The sequence below is a fragment of the Athalia rosae genome, chromosome 6, assembly GCF_917208135.1.
Source record: "Athalia rosae chromosome 6, iyAthRosa1.1, whole genome shotgun sequence".
Taxonomy (NCBI): Eukaryota; Metazoa; Arthropoda; class Insecta; order Hymenoptera; family Athaliidae; genus Athalia; species Athalia rosae.
In genome coordinates, this window is record NC_064031.1 from 14457715 (window position 1) to 14474919 (window position 17205).

The following is a 17205-nucleotide window of genomic DNA, read 5'->3' on the forward strand; positions in this document are numbered from 1 at the left end:
AGAGTATAGCGTGTACACACGTTCGTTTGACAAGCATTTTGAAGAATTACCTATCGAAACTTCATTGATACGGATGTAAAGAATTCATGAATGGGGACCAGAACACCGCATAGTCCGATGATTTTTATCGACCACTATGTCATTTCAGAAATACGTAATTGGGAGTGCAGAAATCGTTACGAGATGTTGCAAAATTTTACGCGCAAGTTGGGAACAATTTCATCAGACACCTGATGCAACGACATCGACCGACGACCTTTCCGCCTGCGAGCAACTTATCTACATCACAGTAAAGTCAATTGGAACAACTGTTTCCAGGGTCTAAACAATAGTAAATGACTTGTGGCGCTAAACTTTACAGATAATAGGGGGTAGCCATACAGAGCTGCATTTTAATTCAATTCGACCATGAAGAGAGTTGAAAAGAAAGCGACGTACTTGAAACGGAGGTGATCTTTATAAACGTTGAAATCCAAAACTTTATGCATGTGATGACATCAACGGCCGACAGTGCTCTCATTCAAAAAGTAACGATCACGATTAAAACAAAATCGAGTTTGAATCGATATTTTTTTTCTCGGTTTTTCTATTTGAACGTCATTGAGTTCGGACGATGACTTGGAGACTGCAATATCTCGTCACCCATAATGAATAGATAGAAAATCTAATGACGGGGATCCAGCGCGAGCGTCCACAAAGTCTATTCGCGTTATACGCGGAGGTTTACGGTGGTGCTATAATAGCCCACCGCCTGACATTTCCGACATAGATTTCAGACGGCTTCTCGCGATGATGAGATTGCATTGGTGTCCAAGTATTAACCGGCGGTTTATTTAGAAGTTGATTGTCGTCGCGGACGGGTGCGGCTCTCAAATTTCAACGGAAATCGGCCGCAACACGTACGGCATTTGATGTCATAAAAATAGTGTTCACCTTAGGAAGAGGTAGAAATCGAACACCATGGAACGGGTCATCCTCGTCTTCGGGATCATCTCTACTTTTCTAGCTGGTACGTCAACGTCGAGTGTTAACGAGAATCATTTTTAATAGCCCGTAGTGTTCAATAATAGTTGGGTATACAAATAATCGTGACATGTTATCGCGCTCGTTCATCCCACACCGACGATGCACGGGTGCCAATTAATTCGTTCATTTAATACAATGATAGAAATAAAAATAACAACTCCATCGCGATTATGCTTCATACGAGATCACTCCCCCTTCTTCCACCATAACGTAGACAAATTATTTCGCTACACTCACTTTCCTTCATTCCTATGATAGTAAAAAATCCCAAGTTCCCTGATATTTGTCGTTGTCATACCATCGAACAAAGAATAGTAATCAACCAGCAGCGAAATTGCAATCGATATTACTGTAATAACATTAAATTTGAGGTGAACTACAGCCGTATTGTGATCGTCAGGTGTCCCTGTGGAAACCCACCCCGTCAAACATCAAAGTTCCGCCGAATCGAATGGTCGAATCACTCCAGACGTTGCGAGTCGAAGACTCGAGCTGCTTAGGGAGCAAATGGTTTTGCATGAGGTGGATGCCTACATAGTCCCCACAGCTGATGTTCATCAGGTATTTGACAGATGTTATATAGCAGGGGAGTAGTAATGATGATTATTCTATCGATCAACGTGATCAATAACTATTCGTTCGACCTTGTATCACGACTTTATGTCGACTAATGAATAATTGACAACGCTAGATCGCAATCGGCGCTCGAGCGATTCCATTGCTATTGCAATGCAGTTGTCGATTTTGATCAACCGAACGGAATTTCGTATTTCTTATCAAAGAGTTCAAGATCTGTACATACCTGCTCTAGTTTCACTGACCAATGACTAGTTACTCTTCACTACAGATAAGATACGCCTTGGAGATATGGTGGATCAACGATTATTCGATTTAAGTAACCCGCTGATACGTGTCCGGCGTAGGATTAACATGTTATCCAGAGAAACTCGAGAAGACCTTTGTGCACATTCCTCAAAAACTGTCTAATTATTAACTATCAATGAAAAAAAAATATCATCTGATCATTCTCGTTGAATTCACCTCAGGGGTGAATCCGCAGTTGTGGATGCGTTACGCCCGTCTGATTTTGAGCAGTTGAGATGAAACTCAACCGTAGCATTGAACATGTCATAAACCATATTGAAACAATGTCAAGGCTTCGCTCGGTGACGTAGGGTGTTCAAAGTTAACGAACCATAATGCGTTTCGCATAAACAATTCGGGCTATTATATCTAGCTGTTCATTGTCATCGCACTGATAGTTCCGAAAAGTCTTTACACCTCTAATTGATTTAGTACCGCGTTTGCGGACGTAACTTGACTCGTTGATCGCGAAGACGTCCTTCAAAATTTGTACAAAGGTCGTCGTTCGAAGGTTCGAAAAATGCAAGACATGCACCTTATTCTTAAATATGAAAATCTTCGATAAAATCATACTTACATCATCTTTGTCAGCATGCTTGAAAAAATTCGAGTAGATCAACTGGACCAAATCTTTCACGTCTAATAATTTTCCGTAGACCGAGTACATCGCGGAAAGAGACGAGCGTAGAAGATGGATAACTGGATTCACTGGAAGTGCAGGTACGGCTGTGGTAACCTTGCAAAGTGCGGCTTTATGGACGGATAGTAGATACTTCGAAGAAGCTACTTTACAGCTCTCCGACGATTGGATACTAATGCGAAGCGGGCAGCCCTCTGTACGATAACTATACCTCCGTCTCGTCATTAAAAATTCTTGAGCACTACTTAAGGACCTGCTTTGACTTTCAGACGCCTACACTGCAGGTCTGGTTGACGACCGTTTTAGCGGCAAATGCAAGGGTCGGAGTTGATCCTGAAATCATAACGTATTCTCAGTGGACTTCGTGGTCTACGCTACTTAGTAAGCCGTACTTCGTATATTATAGGATTGGATCCGTGTAGATATCATCCTTTTTTCTTTCAGACGCCAGCAGTATTAATTTAGTCGCTTTGGATATCAACTTGATCGATGTTATCTGGGATGATCAGCCCGAATATCTGAGCGGACCGGTGTTTGAGCATCCCATAGAATTTGCTGGTCAGTGAGTTGAGGGTTTTCGTGATAAAACGACTGTAGCTTGATTTTTTATACAAATCGATGAATCAATGGCTAAATTATCTAATTGATTAGCATCTATCTATTCATTCCTTAGGTATGACACGTGTGGAGAAACTTGCGATGGCAAGAGCGGCTATGGTAACTGCCGGCGTTGATCTTTACGTGGTAACGGCTCTGGATGAAGTCGCATGGGTGACGAATTTAAGGAGTTCCGATATCCCTTGTACCCCCGTATTTCGTTCCTACCTTCTAATCACAAATGAAACGGCTACTGTTTACATTCCGTCGCCTGAGACCAGACTGAAGGTCGATAACGCTTCCTCCGACGGAGAAGACAGCTTCCCAATAACGTGAGTAAAGTATCATGATTAAAGCAGCTCGAGTCTTATGCGCTTTCGACGAACAATTTGTAATGCAGGGTGGCAAATTACGAGGACTTTTGGACCGACTTGGCGGCTGCCGGTGAACTTGCTGAAAGCATTTTACTACCTGGACCGTACAGCTACGCGTTAGGGATCAGTTACAGAGTGCACAGTACGGTTAGTTGCTCGTTTTGAGTTTGTTGGATTTTTCGGCCCCCAAATTCTGTAAATAACCGATTAATATCAACACGCCATTCCTGCTCGTTCAAGGTACCTTCGAACAAGATAAAAATCCTCACATCACCGATACTGTTGGTCAAAGATCGCAAAACTCAAGTCGAAGCGGATGGTTTGCGGAATGCACATCTCAAAGACGCCGTGGCACTTTGTCAATTTTTGGCCAATTTGGAGGCAGCGGTAAGTTTTCCAAACCGTAATAAAAAATAATCCTTCAAATCACAACAGTTTCCATTGAAAAAAAAAACAACCGAAAGCTGTAGCTTGTCGCATCCTCCGACTCCTTCGTCTAATTTTCCACGTTTTCGGCTCTCTACCATCGCCACGAATTCTAAAAAAAATTGAACCCCCTCACCTTACCGCTAAACAGATAAAACGTTCTGAAGAATACGATGAGCTGAGGGCCGTCGAGGAGCTTTCATCCCTGAGGGCAGCCCAAGAATACAATTTTGGAGACAGCTTCACAACCATTGCCGCTTACGGAGCAAACTCCGCTCTTCCTCACTACTCTCCTACTAACGAAACGAACGCAATTATTGGTACCAACGGTACCTTCATGTTGGACTCTGGAGGACAGTATTACGGTATGCAATTTGAGACGAAATGAAAATCTGATAAAAATTCTTAGACTAACGTCGAAATCGTACGGTACAGATGGAACGACAGACGTGACGAGGACGATGCATTATGGCGTACCGACGCAAGAGCATCGTGACACTTACACGGCTCTTTTGGCCGGTTGCATCGAGTTGGCTCGGCTGATATTTCCCGTTGGTGCAAGTTATACCACAACCGATCTCTTGGTACGCTCGCAGCTTCATAGACTCGGAAGGAACTACGGGCACGGAAGTACGCACGGGATAGGTCACTTCCTATCGGTACACGAAGGTACGAAGTTTCCACTAGATTCCTGTCTGCGAATGTGTCATATTTATCAATTGATGCCGGTCAAATGCACTCTCGCAATACATGAATTGCTGTCATTTATGTATGTTTTTTGCACAGCTTGGAATACGACTTACGATGTGAATTTCTTCGGATCCCAAGAACCAGGATACTACAAGGAGGGTTCCTGGGGAATGCGGCTGGAGAACATCGTCGCCGTAGTCAACGCCAACACTACGGTATGACTGAAACTTGGTTGGTTGCACGTTTGTCGGCATCATTTTCTTGCTCCAATAGTTGGTCAATGAGTGTTAAAAACTTCTACATTTCGCAAGATGAGAGGAGGTTTGAAATAAAATTCTCAATCCGTTTCAAAGCGTATAATCTTGAGATATCACGGCGATTTCAAATATTATGGGGGATTTTATGAAAGAAAAAGAAATTCTGAACCATATCCACAGATGACGTTATTAATTCCTGTATTGTTCATTGAACGTGACGCCAATCGTCAATCGCGGTTGAAGTTATGAATGTGCAGGAAGCACTTATAATCATTCGCGACCTTGACTAGTTCCGTTGCGTAATAATCCTTTCTTGATACACTCAGTGCTTCCCTCTTTACTGATTTTCTATGATTTTCTCACGTTGCAGTATGAGGCCGAAGACACATTCCTAACGTTCGAAACGGTAACTCTGGTACCTTACGCTAGAAATTTGATCGATGAAACGAAGCTAAGTGACGACCAGGTAAATGCAGGAGATTATGCCTTTTTTCTAAAGATATGTTGCTTTAACTTCGTTCAAGTTTGATTGCAATAATTGATAATCTCAAGCAATATCGATCTATCCTCACATTTTCTGCGTAAGAACAAAAATATTAGCGAAAATATACGATCCCCTGAAGTCTTCTAAAGAAGTCTTCGGATATCGGTAACGTAATATAATGCAGTGAAACATGCTGTATTTAAACTCACGTGAGAACACGAATGCATGGTTGAACGTACTGTGATTACGATCAATTGATTATCTGTCTTTCCGGTTCTCAAGATAATTAATGAAGACGAATTCTTGCAGTTATCATGGCTGAACCAATACCACGCAAAAGTAAGGGAAAAGGTGGGTGCAGAGCTCCTGCGACAAGGCCACACCTCCACTTACGACTGGCTGATAGAACAGACGACACCAATTAAGCGCAGGGTAGTCCATCGAAGGGTCAATATCGTTGCGGTTCCGTGATGGAAAAAAATACGAAAACAATAAAACGAAAAAAAATTGTGAAGTATTACCTCATCCGCTCGTTCTACACCAATTTTCCAAAGTTTTGCAACCTTCACGTTTTATTCCAATAAAATCCTCGATTCTTCGGGACACACATTCTCTGCGTAGTCGTGGAAATTTTTCCCAGAACACTTCGTCGACCTCACAATCAGATGGCAGGAAGTTTTTTTCACGCGAACAGGTAGAGATACACGTCTCATTGCGGAGACTTCCCTGGTTTTCGTCGGGACATAGATATATGGTCTGGATAAACGCATCGAGGATTAGGATTTTTCATTCCGTCAAACGTGGAAAAATTGAATCAATTCGACTCATGCATAGCATGTGATATTAGTACCCGTTGGTGCCTTTCACTACAAAAAAAAAGAGATAATTATTCGTTATTCAATCCCCACACCTTGAAGAGGCGAAGAGGTCTGGGGGGAGCACGTCGCCCTTCCCGTAGTTAAACCGGTTAAACTACAAAAATTATCATAGCACAGATATATTGATCGAAGTAATTATATGAGCAGAGTATCAAGTAAAGTTAAAACAGGCGATACTTCAACAATAACTTTACTAAATGAGGATTGTGCATATCCTCTGAAAAATCCGTGATGCATTTGCTATAATTTGCGTACATACCGGTAACCCCTGATATTTATGCACGCACAATCGTCAACTAAGATTCTCAATGACCAGCTGGTACCCGTATCGAGTTGGTTTGCTTCGAAGAAGTCGCACGCATCGTGAAACCCCGATCTGCTATGACACCGACATGTCAAGGATTAGAAATTACTTGTTATTGCGAACTCACAACCAGTGACAGACTCCAACGGTCAATGACTTCGCGGTAGATGATTATAAGCCGAAGTGCGATTGATTTCACGAAGCGCAAAAATTTTATACACCTCTGAATTCGAATTTGAAATACAATTCACCGAATATTTCGGAGTGCCGAAAAACTGTAGAGAAAGTCGACAGTTGGTCTCGGACGGCCTTACCCTCGAGCTCTTTGACCCCCGCAGAGGGGCTATTTTAAGGCGAAAGCGTTAGTATCTGCAATTCGCATTCTGACAACGCCTCAACGGGATAAGTTCATGCCGATTGGATGTTTAAAAATAATATGAAGAAAACCCACGATCCGAATGATTCTAAAAACCGGTTCCAGAATGTAACGTAAATCTCATTATAATAACAAAGCAGTTGTGTTCCTTATCTTTTTTTTCGAAACGACCAGGAATCCCCCACGATTACATGTACGACAAGTTGTACCTATAGCCTCGTATCCAAGAATAGCGGAATGAATTTTCTTTTTTTTTTTTCGTGATTCATAAAACCACAGTCGCTCATCTGCCGCAAAATCACGAATACAAATACAATCTAGCAAAGGCGGGGAAAGGAAGCGTTCGCTCCATACAATTTCCTTCAGTTCAATAGCGAAGATCGTTGAAAATGGTTGCACCTGAGGGTTTAGTGGTACTCATTCACGTCTATACTCTGTTGTCGTCAAAACTGATGGTCGACAACTCCGACGGAAAATGTCCAGTTGGTGCCGCGGTAAACATCACGGGAACGACAGGAGAGAACGGATCCGATCAGAGGCACGATACCGTGTGGTCTGAAAACGGCTCAACCTTTGAATGTCCCTGCGATTTCAAAACGTGTCTACCCCTATGTTGTCCCTTCGGTTTTGCGGGCCATGGGCAATACTGTGTAAAGGACAATACGACGGCGTTGATGTCAAGCCCCGAGGATTCTATGGGTCTGAGTGAACAAGGGGTGGACAAAGTTCACCCTTTTCTCCACGACCCTTGCGAATCGAATGCGGCCGATCACATAGCGGTGCAGTTATTCAACGTCTCTAAAAACGGATCGATTTACCTGCCACTATGGGATCAGCAGGTCGGGCCTGGAATCTCTTGCCTATTCCGGGAATCTGGAGCGCCAACGTATTCGGCAAAAGTTTGCGTTACGATATACCCGGTCGTATGGAAACTAGTTTGCTTCAACATTGCTTTTTTATTCGCACTGGCCACCTTCATCGTCTATTCCATAGTGCCAGAGCTAAGAAACGCACGGGGGTTGATCTTCCGACATTATTTAGCCGCGTTCTTCGGGTGCATGATTGCTCCGCAAATTGGAGTTAGATTCGTACTGAGGCTCAGCGCCGTCTGGAGCATTGTATATGGTAATTTGATTAATACTTGTCATTAGTATAATTATGTGCACTAGCATTTACCCAGTTACTGGTATATACTAGTTACTAGTAAACACTAGTATACTAACTAGGCGACGAAATGAGCTGTTATATCCGCTGCTTTTATAGATGCCCTGCCTAGATCAAATAGACAAAATCGAAATTTGTACACGTATGAAAATTCAGTCAACGTTAGGTATAGACAAACCATTGCTGCGGTCGAACGACTCGAACGCGCTCAAGGTGATCAACGTTATTTAACTGTGTTTCAGGAACTGTGGCAATTTATAGTTGTTTAACTTGTGCTTTCTGGATGAATGTCATGAGTTTCGATATCTGGTGGACGTTCCGGTGAGTTCAAACTTAATATTCTTTGAACAATTGATTGTGCGGTGAAGACGCACGTAAATAGGTCGTGTAATTAATGTCCATTTCTCACCTTCTCATTTCCAGGGGCTTCAAACCCGTTCAGGCAAATACTAAAGAAGACGACCGGAAAAAAATGCGATGGTATATGGTCTACGCTTGGATAGGGCCAGCAGTTCTAGCAGCAATGTTTTGCATCGTCGCGTCCCTCGCGGATTTACATGGCAAGTTCTGCATATGAAAACCATGATTAGAAAACCATGGTTAATTCGTGATCAATAGTTGTGGGACCTAAAATCTTTTGATTATCAATTTTTTTTACTTCTAGGTGAAACGGAGAGAGTTGTCACCCTGTGGTTCATATTTGGGCCGATTGCTGTTATCGCCACTATAAACTCTATCTTGTACATCACGACAGCCATATCAATAAAAAATCGTAAAAAGGACACGAAGCAATTTCAGGATGGCGTGAATAAACATCACCGGGAAAATGAACAATGGTACATTTGATATCATTAAAATATGATTAAAGCACGAGTCATTAGGAAATGCTTCCTGGAAAGCTCGTTGAATTTTCATTGAAAAAAATGATTGATATAGCTGTTTTCGAAACGCTATTGCTCATCAGCACTGCAGTATACTGAATTATCATAACATTTTTATTTCAGGTTCAACTTGTACCTTAAATTGTTCATCATAATGGGAAGTCAAATGATTTTATTGGCAACTTCGATAATAGCAAACAGTCACAAGTTGGCTTCGTTTAGTGTCGTTCTGCAGGTGATACAGTGCATATGCATATTTATAATATTCGTATGGAAAGACGATGTAAAACGTTCGCTCCACAAACGGTTCGTTGCAATTTTTGACAAACTTCGTTTGTGTCTTCGATGTGGACCGGCGGCGACTACATGAATACAGTGAACACCATGAACAAGTATTCAAGGGATTTCATTCGCTCACTGATCCACATCATGGAAGCATGTAATTTTAACGAGGTATTAGACTAATAACAATGATGTAATACAGGCTATCTAACTATAGAATTACATCTGACTTAACACTCGATTTTATTTTGTAAACTAAATATTAGCATGAACATGTTGAACAAGGCAGATTCAATGCACGAATCAAAAATATTTGAATAAAACATTTTTTAAATTGTATTCCAGATGAATCGTTCACCTGAAGTCGTTTGCACCGTGCGCAACGCTACACATCATTTTTCTAACTTTATGCGGAATGAAGCTAGATAATGATGAATGCGAACGAATTAAAAAGTATTGATGATGTGTCATACTCATACGTGACTTGTCAAATAGTTTTTATTATTGAGCCTAATTGCAGAAAGCTTCTCCCTATTTCCCAGTTCGCGAGTATACGAAAGTTTTCCAACCTTTCGATATAATCGGATTTCGGTTAATCGCCGCTCAATAGGGTAATTCTCCGAATAATTGAACTGAATTTAAGATGTCCAGAGTACAGGAGCTATAATTAGGGGTTGGGGGCCCCGAAGGAATGGGATGGGTGATATATCACACGCTCGACGTACGTGTTCAGGTGACTCGGTGGAATCGCATCAGGCTGAACGTACGGTCACATTTTCCTTAGCTCTTTGGTTCAAAATGTTGTATTTCGATACTTATTTAATTAATTATGATTGATTAAGATTATTGGGCCGTACACGGCGGCACTGCAATGCCGAGACAACCCGTGACAGAGCCGGAGCAAGCCCCTGACACTCCGTCGACTTCCAAAAATCAGATTAATATTCTGGCTCCCCAATGGGGAGCGTATCAGATATTAAGCTGATAAGAACAGATAAAAGGCGTTTATTTCTCTCAACAAATGTTCCCCCGGGCGTACACTGCATGCCCGGGGGTATCAGTACAGTCTGTGTCGCCTTTTTGGCGAGGGCTAATTAAGTCTATATAAAAAGATATTTTCGGGGGCCAGATCCGGTTGGGTACTTTGGCTTTTGAAGCGTCATTTTTAAAATTGTCAAATGTTAAAAAAAACCAGATCTGGACCCTCGCCTCAATTGAATAATTTCTAAAAATAATAGTGTAGGGCCGCAATGGCCCTAAGTCGAAAGTTTAAAATAGGTTTAAAAGTAAATAAATAGATAAATAAATAAAAATATAAATAAAAAAATGGATAAATAGACAAATATACATAAAACACGTTAAAATAATGCCGAGGGAGGCTGCTCAGGTGCGTTTGCAGGGGCTTCGTCATTAATTCTGTATTGTCGCACACCTGAAACGTGTTCTACGTATATATCGCGGCTCCACTTGATGGTTTCCGACACGATTAATCTTCTCATCAGTCCAGCATATTTTTTCCCTATTCTAAGCATGTTTAAAACCATCTCGTTCTTTGGATCCCACGAGCCGAGAGCGCCGACGACGATCGCAGAGACCGCCACCTTGTAGCCGTCACCGTGCAGGGCGTCGGCGAGGGGCTTATATTTTTCTATCTTTCTGCCCCTCGCCTCCTCGAATGCTTTATATGTATTTTCAAATGGCACGGTGACGTCTACGATGACGATGCTCTTTGAGGGCTCGTGCCTGACCACAATGTCAGGGCGGAGAGCCCCCAGATCGCCGTCGACCCCCTCGACTCTCTTGTTAATCCTCATAGTCCCTGGGAGACGGCAAGCCTTAGCTACTCGTTCGACAACGGCATCGTGTCTCAGTTGCCAAGCCGCCGAGTGCGGCCGGCAGTGGCAAAGGACATGAGGAAGGGATTCCAGGCCCCCCCCGCAGCGCCGGCAACGCTTATCACCGTCTCCCCAGCGTCTCGCCCCGTTAAGGGGGAGAACGTCCAGGCGGGCGCGGTGGATGAAGCGCCAATCGGCGAAGCGGGTAAAGTTGCCGCCGCGAAGAAAGTGATTTGACACATTCGTCAGCGACGACACCCGGAATACCTTCCCCTGGTCCGGTTTTCGTTTTAGTTTTAGTGAGTAATATTCGACCGCTGCCAGCCGCAATCGGCGGATGACCTGGTCACGTGAGTCCGGAGATACCGTTGTCTCCCTTTCGCGCGAGCCCCTCATCGTCACCACCAGCTCTTGTCGGGTTTCTAAAAATTTCCATTTCACGGCGAGCCTGTCCTCGGACCGCCGCGCCGCGTTTCTCGCTCTTGACCAGAGCGAGGCGATGTCCCCCCCGTCTCTGGCGAACTCTCCCTCCAGCGAACCGGAGAGATAGGTCGCCAGATCCGCGGCGGAAGGGTTTCGCCCGATCTTCCTGGCGACCGCCGCCTCCAGGGAAGACCAGGCTAGACCCCGCACCACCTCGTCCTCTACGGTCAGGAGGCGGAAGGCGTGCCCTATTGTTAGTATATCCCCCAGATCGGCGAGCGGGAGAAGCCCACATCCCCCCCGGCTGGGAGGGAGGAAGACAATCTCCGCGCTCGCCCTCTGGGGTAGGTGCATCCATTTTTTTGCTAATCTTTTAATAAGCCTATCCGCCTCCTTGAGCGGTCCCTTCTCAACGTGTGCTCCCCTCAGCAGAAAGCCCAGTCGCGGCAACAAGAATGTCGCGACTGTTTCGGCTTTCTGCCAAGGGGTGAGAAGGGACTCGTCGACGGCCCGGAGATCCCGGACAAGCTCGTCGATCGTCAAAAGCGGTGTTTGTTTAATTTGGAAGCCGGTGGGGACTCCGAGGTGCTGATAAGACTCACCGGCTGCCAGGGCTCTTATCTCTGTGTCTTGTATTTTGAATCGTGTCGGAACCACCCTGCGCGTTCCCCTGCAATCTTGGTGTAATGTCGCGCATTTTGCAGGGTTGAAGTGGAGCCCGATGCCGTTCGCTGCTGATTCCACTCGTCTCAAAAGCTCTTCCATTCCTTCAGCAGCGTCGGCAATGAGAACGAGGTCGTCGGCGTAAGCTAATATGTTGTGCCGATGGCCCTGCAGTGTATAACCTGCATCACTGGAAGCGGCCGCCCGAAGGACCGGTTCCTCCGCAAGGTTAAACACTACAGGGCTCATCGGACACCCTTGCTTAACCCCCGCATTCATTATTATAGGGTCGGTGAGGCCATCGACGGTGCGCACCCGGGTGGAGCAGCCATCGTACATGCTCTCCACTATGTTGCGTATGGCGAGTGGGAGCCCGGCCTCCTCCAGAGCACGGTGGATGGATGCGTGGGGGACCGAACCAAACGCGTTGGTCAGGTCCAACCACGCCACCACCACCTGACGGCCCCTCCTGCGAGCGTCGTTCAGGACTTCCTGCAGCACGAAGTTGTGTTCAAAACACCCCTCACATGGCAGGAAGCCCTTCTGAGCCGTACTAAGACGCTTATTGCGGATCGTCCACTTGAGCAGACGGTCAGCAAGAACAGCGGCAAAGAGTTTCGGAGTCGTGTCACCTAGGGCCAGCGGACGCCAGTTCGAGAGATCGTCCCGATCGCCTTTCTTATGAATCAGGACCGTGTTGGACGACTTCCAGATATCCGGGATCGCCTCCAGACGTCTACAGGCGTTGAATAGAGAGGTGAGCAACCGACAGTCTGGGTCAGCCCCCCTCAGATCACGGTAGGTCAGACCGTCCGGCCCCGGCGCAGTGTTGGACATGCGCCTGAGCCGGAGGCCGACCTCCATCACCGAGAACGGCTGAAGCAGACTGCCGGTGCTACCCTCGTCTGGAGCCCCGTAACGGGGAGGCGGAGGTCGCACTCCCAGGTTCCCCGCCGGACTGTACATTGCCACGAAGTGCTCCATGATCCGCCCCTTCGACACTTGACAGTGCTGGGACGGACCCTGAAGCACCTCCTGGACTGCACGCCGGCGGTTCCCCCTGTAGAGTTTTTGCAGTCTTGCGGCCTCCGCCACGCGATCCCGTATATCCGGAAGAGTCCTCTCCGGTCCCTCTTGTTGCGGTAGTTGTTGTTGCCTTTGATGTTGTTGCTGGCGATCGGGGCGATCCCTCGAACCACGCCCGGGTCCAGCTCCACGACCCCTACGCTCTCCACCGCCACCCCCACCTCCCGATCTACCCCCCTCACCGCGCACCCGTTCCGCCCCAAGGCCTTGGAGGAAAGCTGCAGCTTGCGCCGCAGCCTCCTCCAGCTCTTCAATACAAACAACCGCCTCCGCCATACCAATCAGTAACTCCCGCTCGTCCGGCAGCACTTCCGTAGTTTGCCGGGTGGCAGGCTGCCGGCGGCGGGACTGATCGGCAGGCGTCAGCGGTTGTTGCCTTGGGGTCGGTGAACGGCGAGAGACAGCAGACGATCCGTGACTACTCGCAGGTTGGGTCGCCCGCTCCGCGGAGGCAAGACTCCCACCCCCCACAGCTTGTCCGGGTGCGCCCCGTCGATGCCCTCGACCTCCCCTAATTCCCTTCCCTCGCAAGTTGAAAAACCCTCCCCTTGAATTGCTCTTATTTCCCCCGGATGATGATCGACGACCTCGTTCTCCCGTAGAACACGCTTCAGGCGGATCTGAAATTACATTGTTCTCATTAAGCGTGCCGTCTAATGTTAAAATACTAAATCTATTATTTTCAATTATACTACTATTATTACTGTCGATACTATTGTTATTGTTCTGGCAGTTGTCAGTAAATAAAAATCGGCTCCCTGCGAACCGCCCTGAGCTTCGCCGCGACGTCGTGGGAGACTCTCTGTTTGTGTTGTTACTCCTCCGGAGCGCCCGGGCGGTGTCGGGAGACAGTCGAGGCCTCGCTGGTGCTTGAGGAGGCGGCGGCGGCGTCCCCTCGTCTTCCGAGTCCTCGGCCGGCGACGCGGGCCCGCTGGGATGTCGTCTGCGGACCCGCCCGTTGACTTCCTGCCACGGCGTGCTGCTGTTGGTGTTGCTGCTGCTGGTCTGCTGTTGCTGAGGAGGGGCCGCCCTGGATGGCCCCGCTACGCCGACGACCGCCGGAGGGGGGAGGACTCGCGCCGCTGGTGGTGATGGTGGTGACGCGGCGCTCCTCTCGTTGCCTCCCCCCTGGACCCTGGAGGTGGTAATGGGTCCCCGTGATGTCGTTGTCGTGACGGTCGTCGTTGTGAGGGTCACAGGCAAAGTTGGGGATCCGAGCAGTCCGCTCGCCGGGGCCCTCAGCTCTTCGCTGATGGTTAGCAGGATGGCTGGGCCCCGGCTCTCCCTCGTAGGAGGGCTGTGGGGGCCTCCCGCCATCCCCGGCGGGAGCGACGCTGCTCTTAATGCCGGCCACAGCCCTCTGCGTGCTGCTGCGGCATCCCCGTCGGCCTGCGACGGCCTCGTGGCACCCATCGTGACGGCGGCATAGGATGGTGGGGCCGCCGTCTCTTCTGACCCCGGCACTAGTCCCCTGGTGGTGTTGGTGGGTGTTGTCGTCTTCGGTGCCGGGGTCTCCCTCGCTGAAGTGGAGCCAGGCGTTGGCACCGCTGTCCCTCTGCTCATCGCTGCCCGGCGGGTGGTCGGCCGGGCATCCACCGGCACGCTGCTGGCGCGTCTGCTCCTCGTCATGGGGCCCTCGTAGATGTTATTTGGGCCCCTCGCCGGTGGATCGGGGTTCCTCTCCGCGGTGCTCGTCGGCCCGGCTGCTGAGGTGGTGATGGTGGGTGCCACCGTAGCGGGTGCTGCTGATGTTGTTGCTGCTGTCTGCGTGGGGGCGGCCCTCCTGGGCCGTGGCAGAAGTTCCTCCGTCGCTGGGGGTGTTGGTTGCGACGGAGTTGTCGCCGGCGTCGTCGTCGGGGTCCTGGTTGTTGGCGCGGAGCTTGAGGTGTTGGTCGCTCCGCGCCTGGCTGCTGCTGTCGGTGGTGGTGGTATTGTGGCAGCAGCCCTTCTCCTGGTAACCGCCGCCCCTGTTGCGCTGGTGGTCGGCTGCTCTCTCTGGGCCTCGACTGTTCCTCGACCCCGTCCCTGCGTCGCGGCTTCGTTATTTGTGTTTCTAGAATTAATAAAATTATCGAGCCTCCCTCGGCCCGAAGTATTAGCACCAGCCACACTTGCCCCCGTTCTCCTCGCACTCAGACCTGCTCCCGGGGCGCATGGAGGGTTATTATTATTGTTTTCATGCGCGGCGGCGTGATGTGTCTTCACCGCCTTCAGAGGATACCTCCCATCGCCGGTGAAGCCACACACGCCGCACTGGTGTTTAACTGTATGCCCCGGGTGATGTTTCTTAGCGTGTTTTAGCAGGTCCGAGTGCGATTTGAATACTCCGCCCGTCCTTCGCCCTTGATTATTTTCAAAACATTCTGGGCACCTGAATTCCTGCGGGAACGGAAATTTAATTATTATTTGAATAGTCATTTTGTACGTTTGTTTTTGTCAGGGACCTACTGAACTGGTCTAATTACCTAGTCTAAATTAATAAATAAAATAATAAATAAATAAATAAATACCTAACACTAAAGGGTGTAAAAAGCCCTGTAATTATCAATAAATAAAAATAAGGGTGTAAAATGCCCAGTCAGTCGAATACCTAAATCTACGCCTTATATACTAAAGTAAATAGTAAAATAGGGTGTAGAAAGCCCAGTCAACAATACCAATTAATTAAATAAAAAGAAAAAAGTGAGGTGTAAAAAGCCTACTAAATTATCAATCAATTAAAACTTACTAACTAAACGATGAAGGTAACGTAACAGGATTTTAAATAAACGAATAAATAAATAAATGAATAGAATAAGTCAAATAAATATCACAATAAAACTGTCGAGACTGGCATCGAATCAGCATATGGTGAGTAGCGCATTAGCAGAAGTAAGAAAATGAAAATTTGAAAAATAGCGGAGACAGCTGTAGTGGGCATTTAAAGCGGGCATTTAAAAAAGAGAGAGAAGATAGAGAAGAGAGACAGCGATAGTAGGTGTCACCTCTGCCGCCTTCGGGCGACGACAGAGGGGGCGGAGGGCTCGCGGACTGCCGCACCTCGGCTCGCAACTCGCGCCACTTGCTTCGGCCGCAGCCCGCGAGGGGGCGCATCGAGTCCGCCGCTCCGGACGGCTGATTTGCACGCAGATGCTTTTCAACCGCCTTCGCGAGCGGACGCGCTGACGGATGGATCCCGCGACATCAGGTATAATAAATTATCCTTCAGACCGCGGGACTTACGCTCCCCCAGCTCATCGATCCACCGCGCTATGTAGAGCGGCTCCCCCCAATCAACGAATTGATTGGCGAGAGTCGCTCCGGTTCACGCGGCTTCACAAATCCTCAAGGTCACGCGTTCGGGATGGGAAAACGTGGCCATAATTTCAGACCACGCTGCTACGGGGGGGGGGGGTGCATGCTTTTCCTTTGACAGGTGACCACGTGACGCCTCCGAAAGAAGATGGCGACGACACGCTAACGGGCACCTGTCGCCGGGGGTGACAGCGCTAGGTGAAGAAAGAAAGATGGCGCTGACTCACCGCTTCATCTCCGCACAGTCTCCTATCCTGTTACCAGTCAGTAAGTCCCTCTGTCAGTAATTGTTGTGGGGGTCTCGTGAGTGTGGCTGGGCGTCGGTACTAAAATCGCTCCTCGGTCCGTTTTTCGTCGTTTGTCGTCGGTCGGTAAAAGTCTGATTTTCGGAAGTTTCGGGTCGTCTCGGCTGGAAAAATTAAAAAGAAGAAAAATAAATAAATGTTGTATTATGTTTAATTAGAGATTATTGGGCCGTACACGGCGGCACTGCAATGCCGAGACAACCCGTGACAGAGCCGGAGCAAGCCCCCGACACTCCGTCGACTTCCAAAAATCAGATTAATATTCTGGCTCCCCAATGGGGAGCGTATCAGATATTAAGCTGATAAGAACAGATACTACACTTTGATCTTAGCCAAAAGGCCGAGAAGCGATGCTA

At 47.6% G+C, this 17205-nt stretch overlaps 2 protein-coding genes and 2 non-coding genes across 5 annotated transcripts; 2 read left to right on the forward strand and 2 right to left on the reverse strand.

Annotated features, from left to right (window-relative positions):
- The first annotated feature begins 717 nt into the window (after nt 1-717).
- LOC105692154 (xaa-Pro aminopeptidase ApepP-like) lies at nt 718-5883 on the forward strand. 2 transcript variants are annotated; one of them, XM_012411171.3, is made up of 13 exons: nt 718-1009; nt 1427-1587; nt 2547-2726; nt 2800-2911; nt 2975-3088; nt 3204-3459; nt 3528-3648; nt 3742-3888; nt 4079-4292; nt 4363-4596; nt 4714-4832; nt 5245-5340; nt 5668-5883. In XM_012411171.3, the coding sequence occupies exons 1-13, from the start codon at nt 961-963 to the stop codon at nt 5827-5829; spliced, it is 1965 nt and encodes a 654-aa protein (XP_012266594.2). In that variant the 5' UTR covers nt 718-960; the 3' UTR covers nt 5830-5883. The 2 variants fall into 2 exon arrangements, with proteins under 2 accessions (XP_012266594.2, XP_048513593.1); XM_048657636.1 differs by lacking the exons at nt 718-1009; nt 1427-1587 and adding an exon at nt 1958-2401.
- Nucleotides 5884-7230: 1347 nt separating this feature from the next.
- On the forward strand, nt 7231-9582 carry LOC105692151 (G-protein coupled receptor Mth2-like). The gene is made up of 5 exons (XM_012411168.3): nt 7231-8041; nt 8323-8401; nt 8504-8640; nt 8745-8916; nt 9085-9582. The coding sequence occupies exons 1-5, from the start codon at nt 7306-7308 to the stop codon at nt 9329-9331; spliced, it is 1371 nt and encodes a 456-aa protein (XP_012266591.2). The 5' UTR covers nt 7231-7305; the 3' UTR covers nt 9332-9582.
- A 502-nt stretch (nt 9583-10084) lies between these two features.
- LOC112694950 lies at nt 10085-10268 on the reverse strand. Its single transcript, XR_007279194.1, has one exon. It is a non-coding gene; the product is annotated as a U2 spliceosomal RNA (small nuclear RNA).
- A 6740-nt stretch (nt 10269-17008) lies between these two features.
- LOC125501614 lies at nt 17009-17201 on the reverse strand. The gene has a single exon (XR_007279193.1). It is a non-coding gene; the product is annotated as a U2 spliceosomal RNA (small nuclear RNA).
- Nucleotides 17202-17205: the final 4 nt, after the last annotated feature.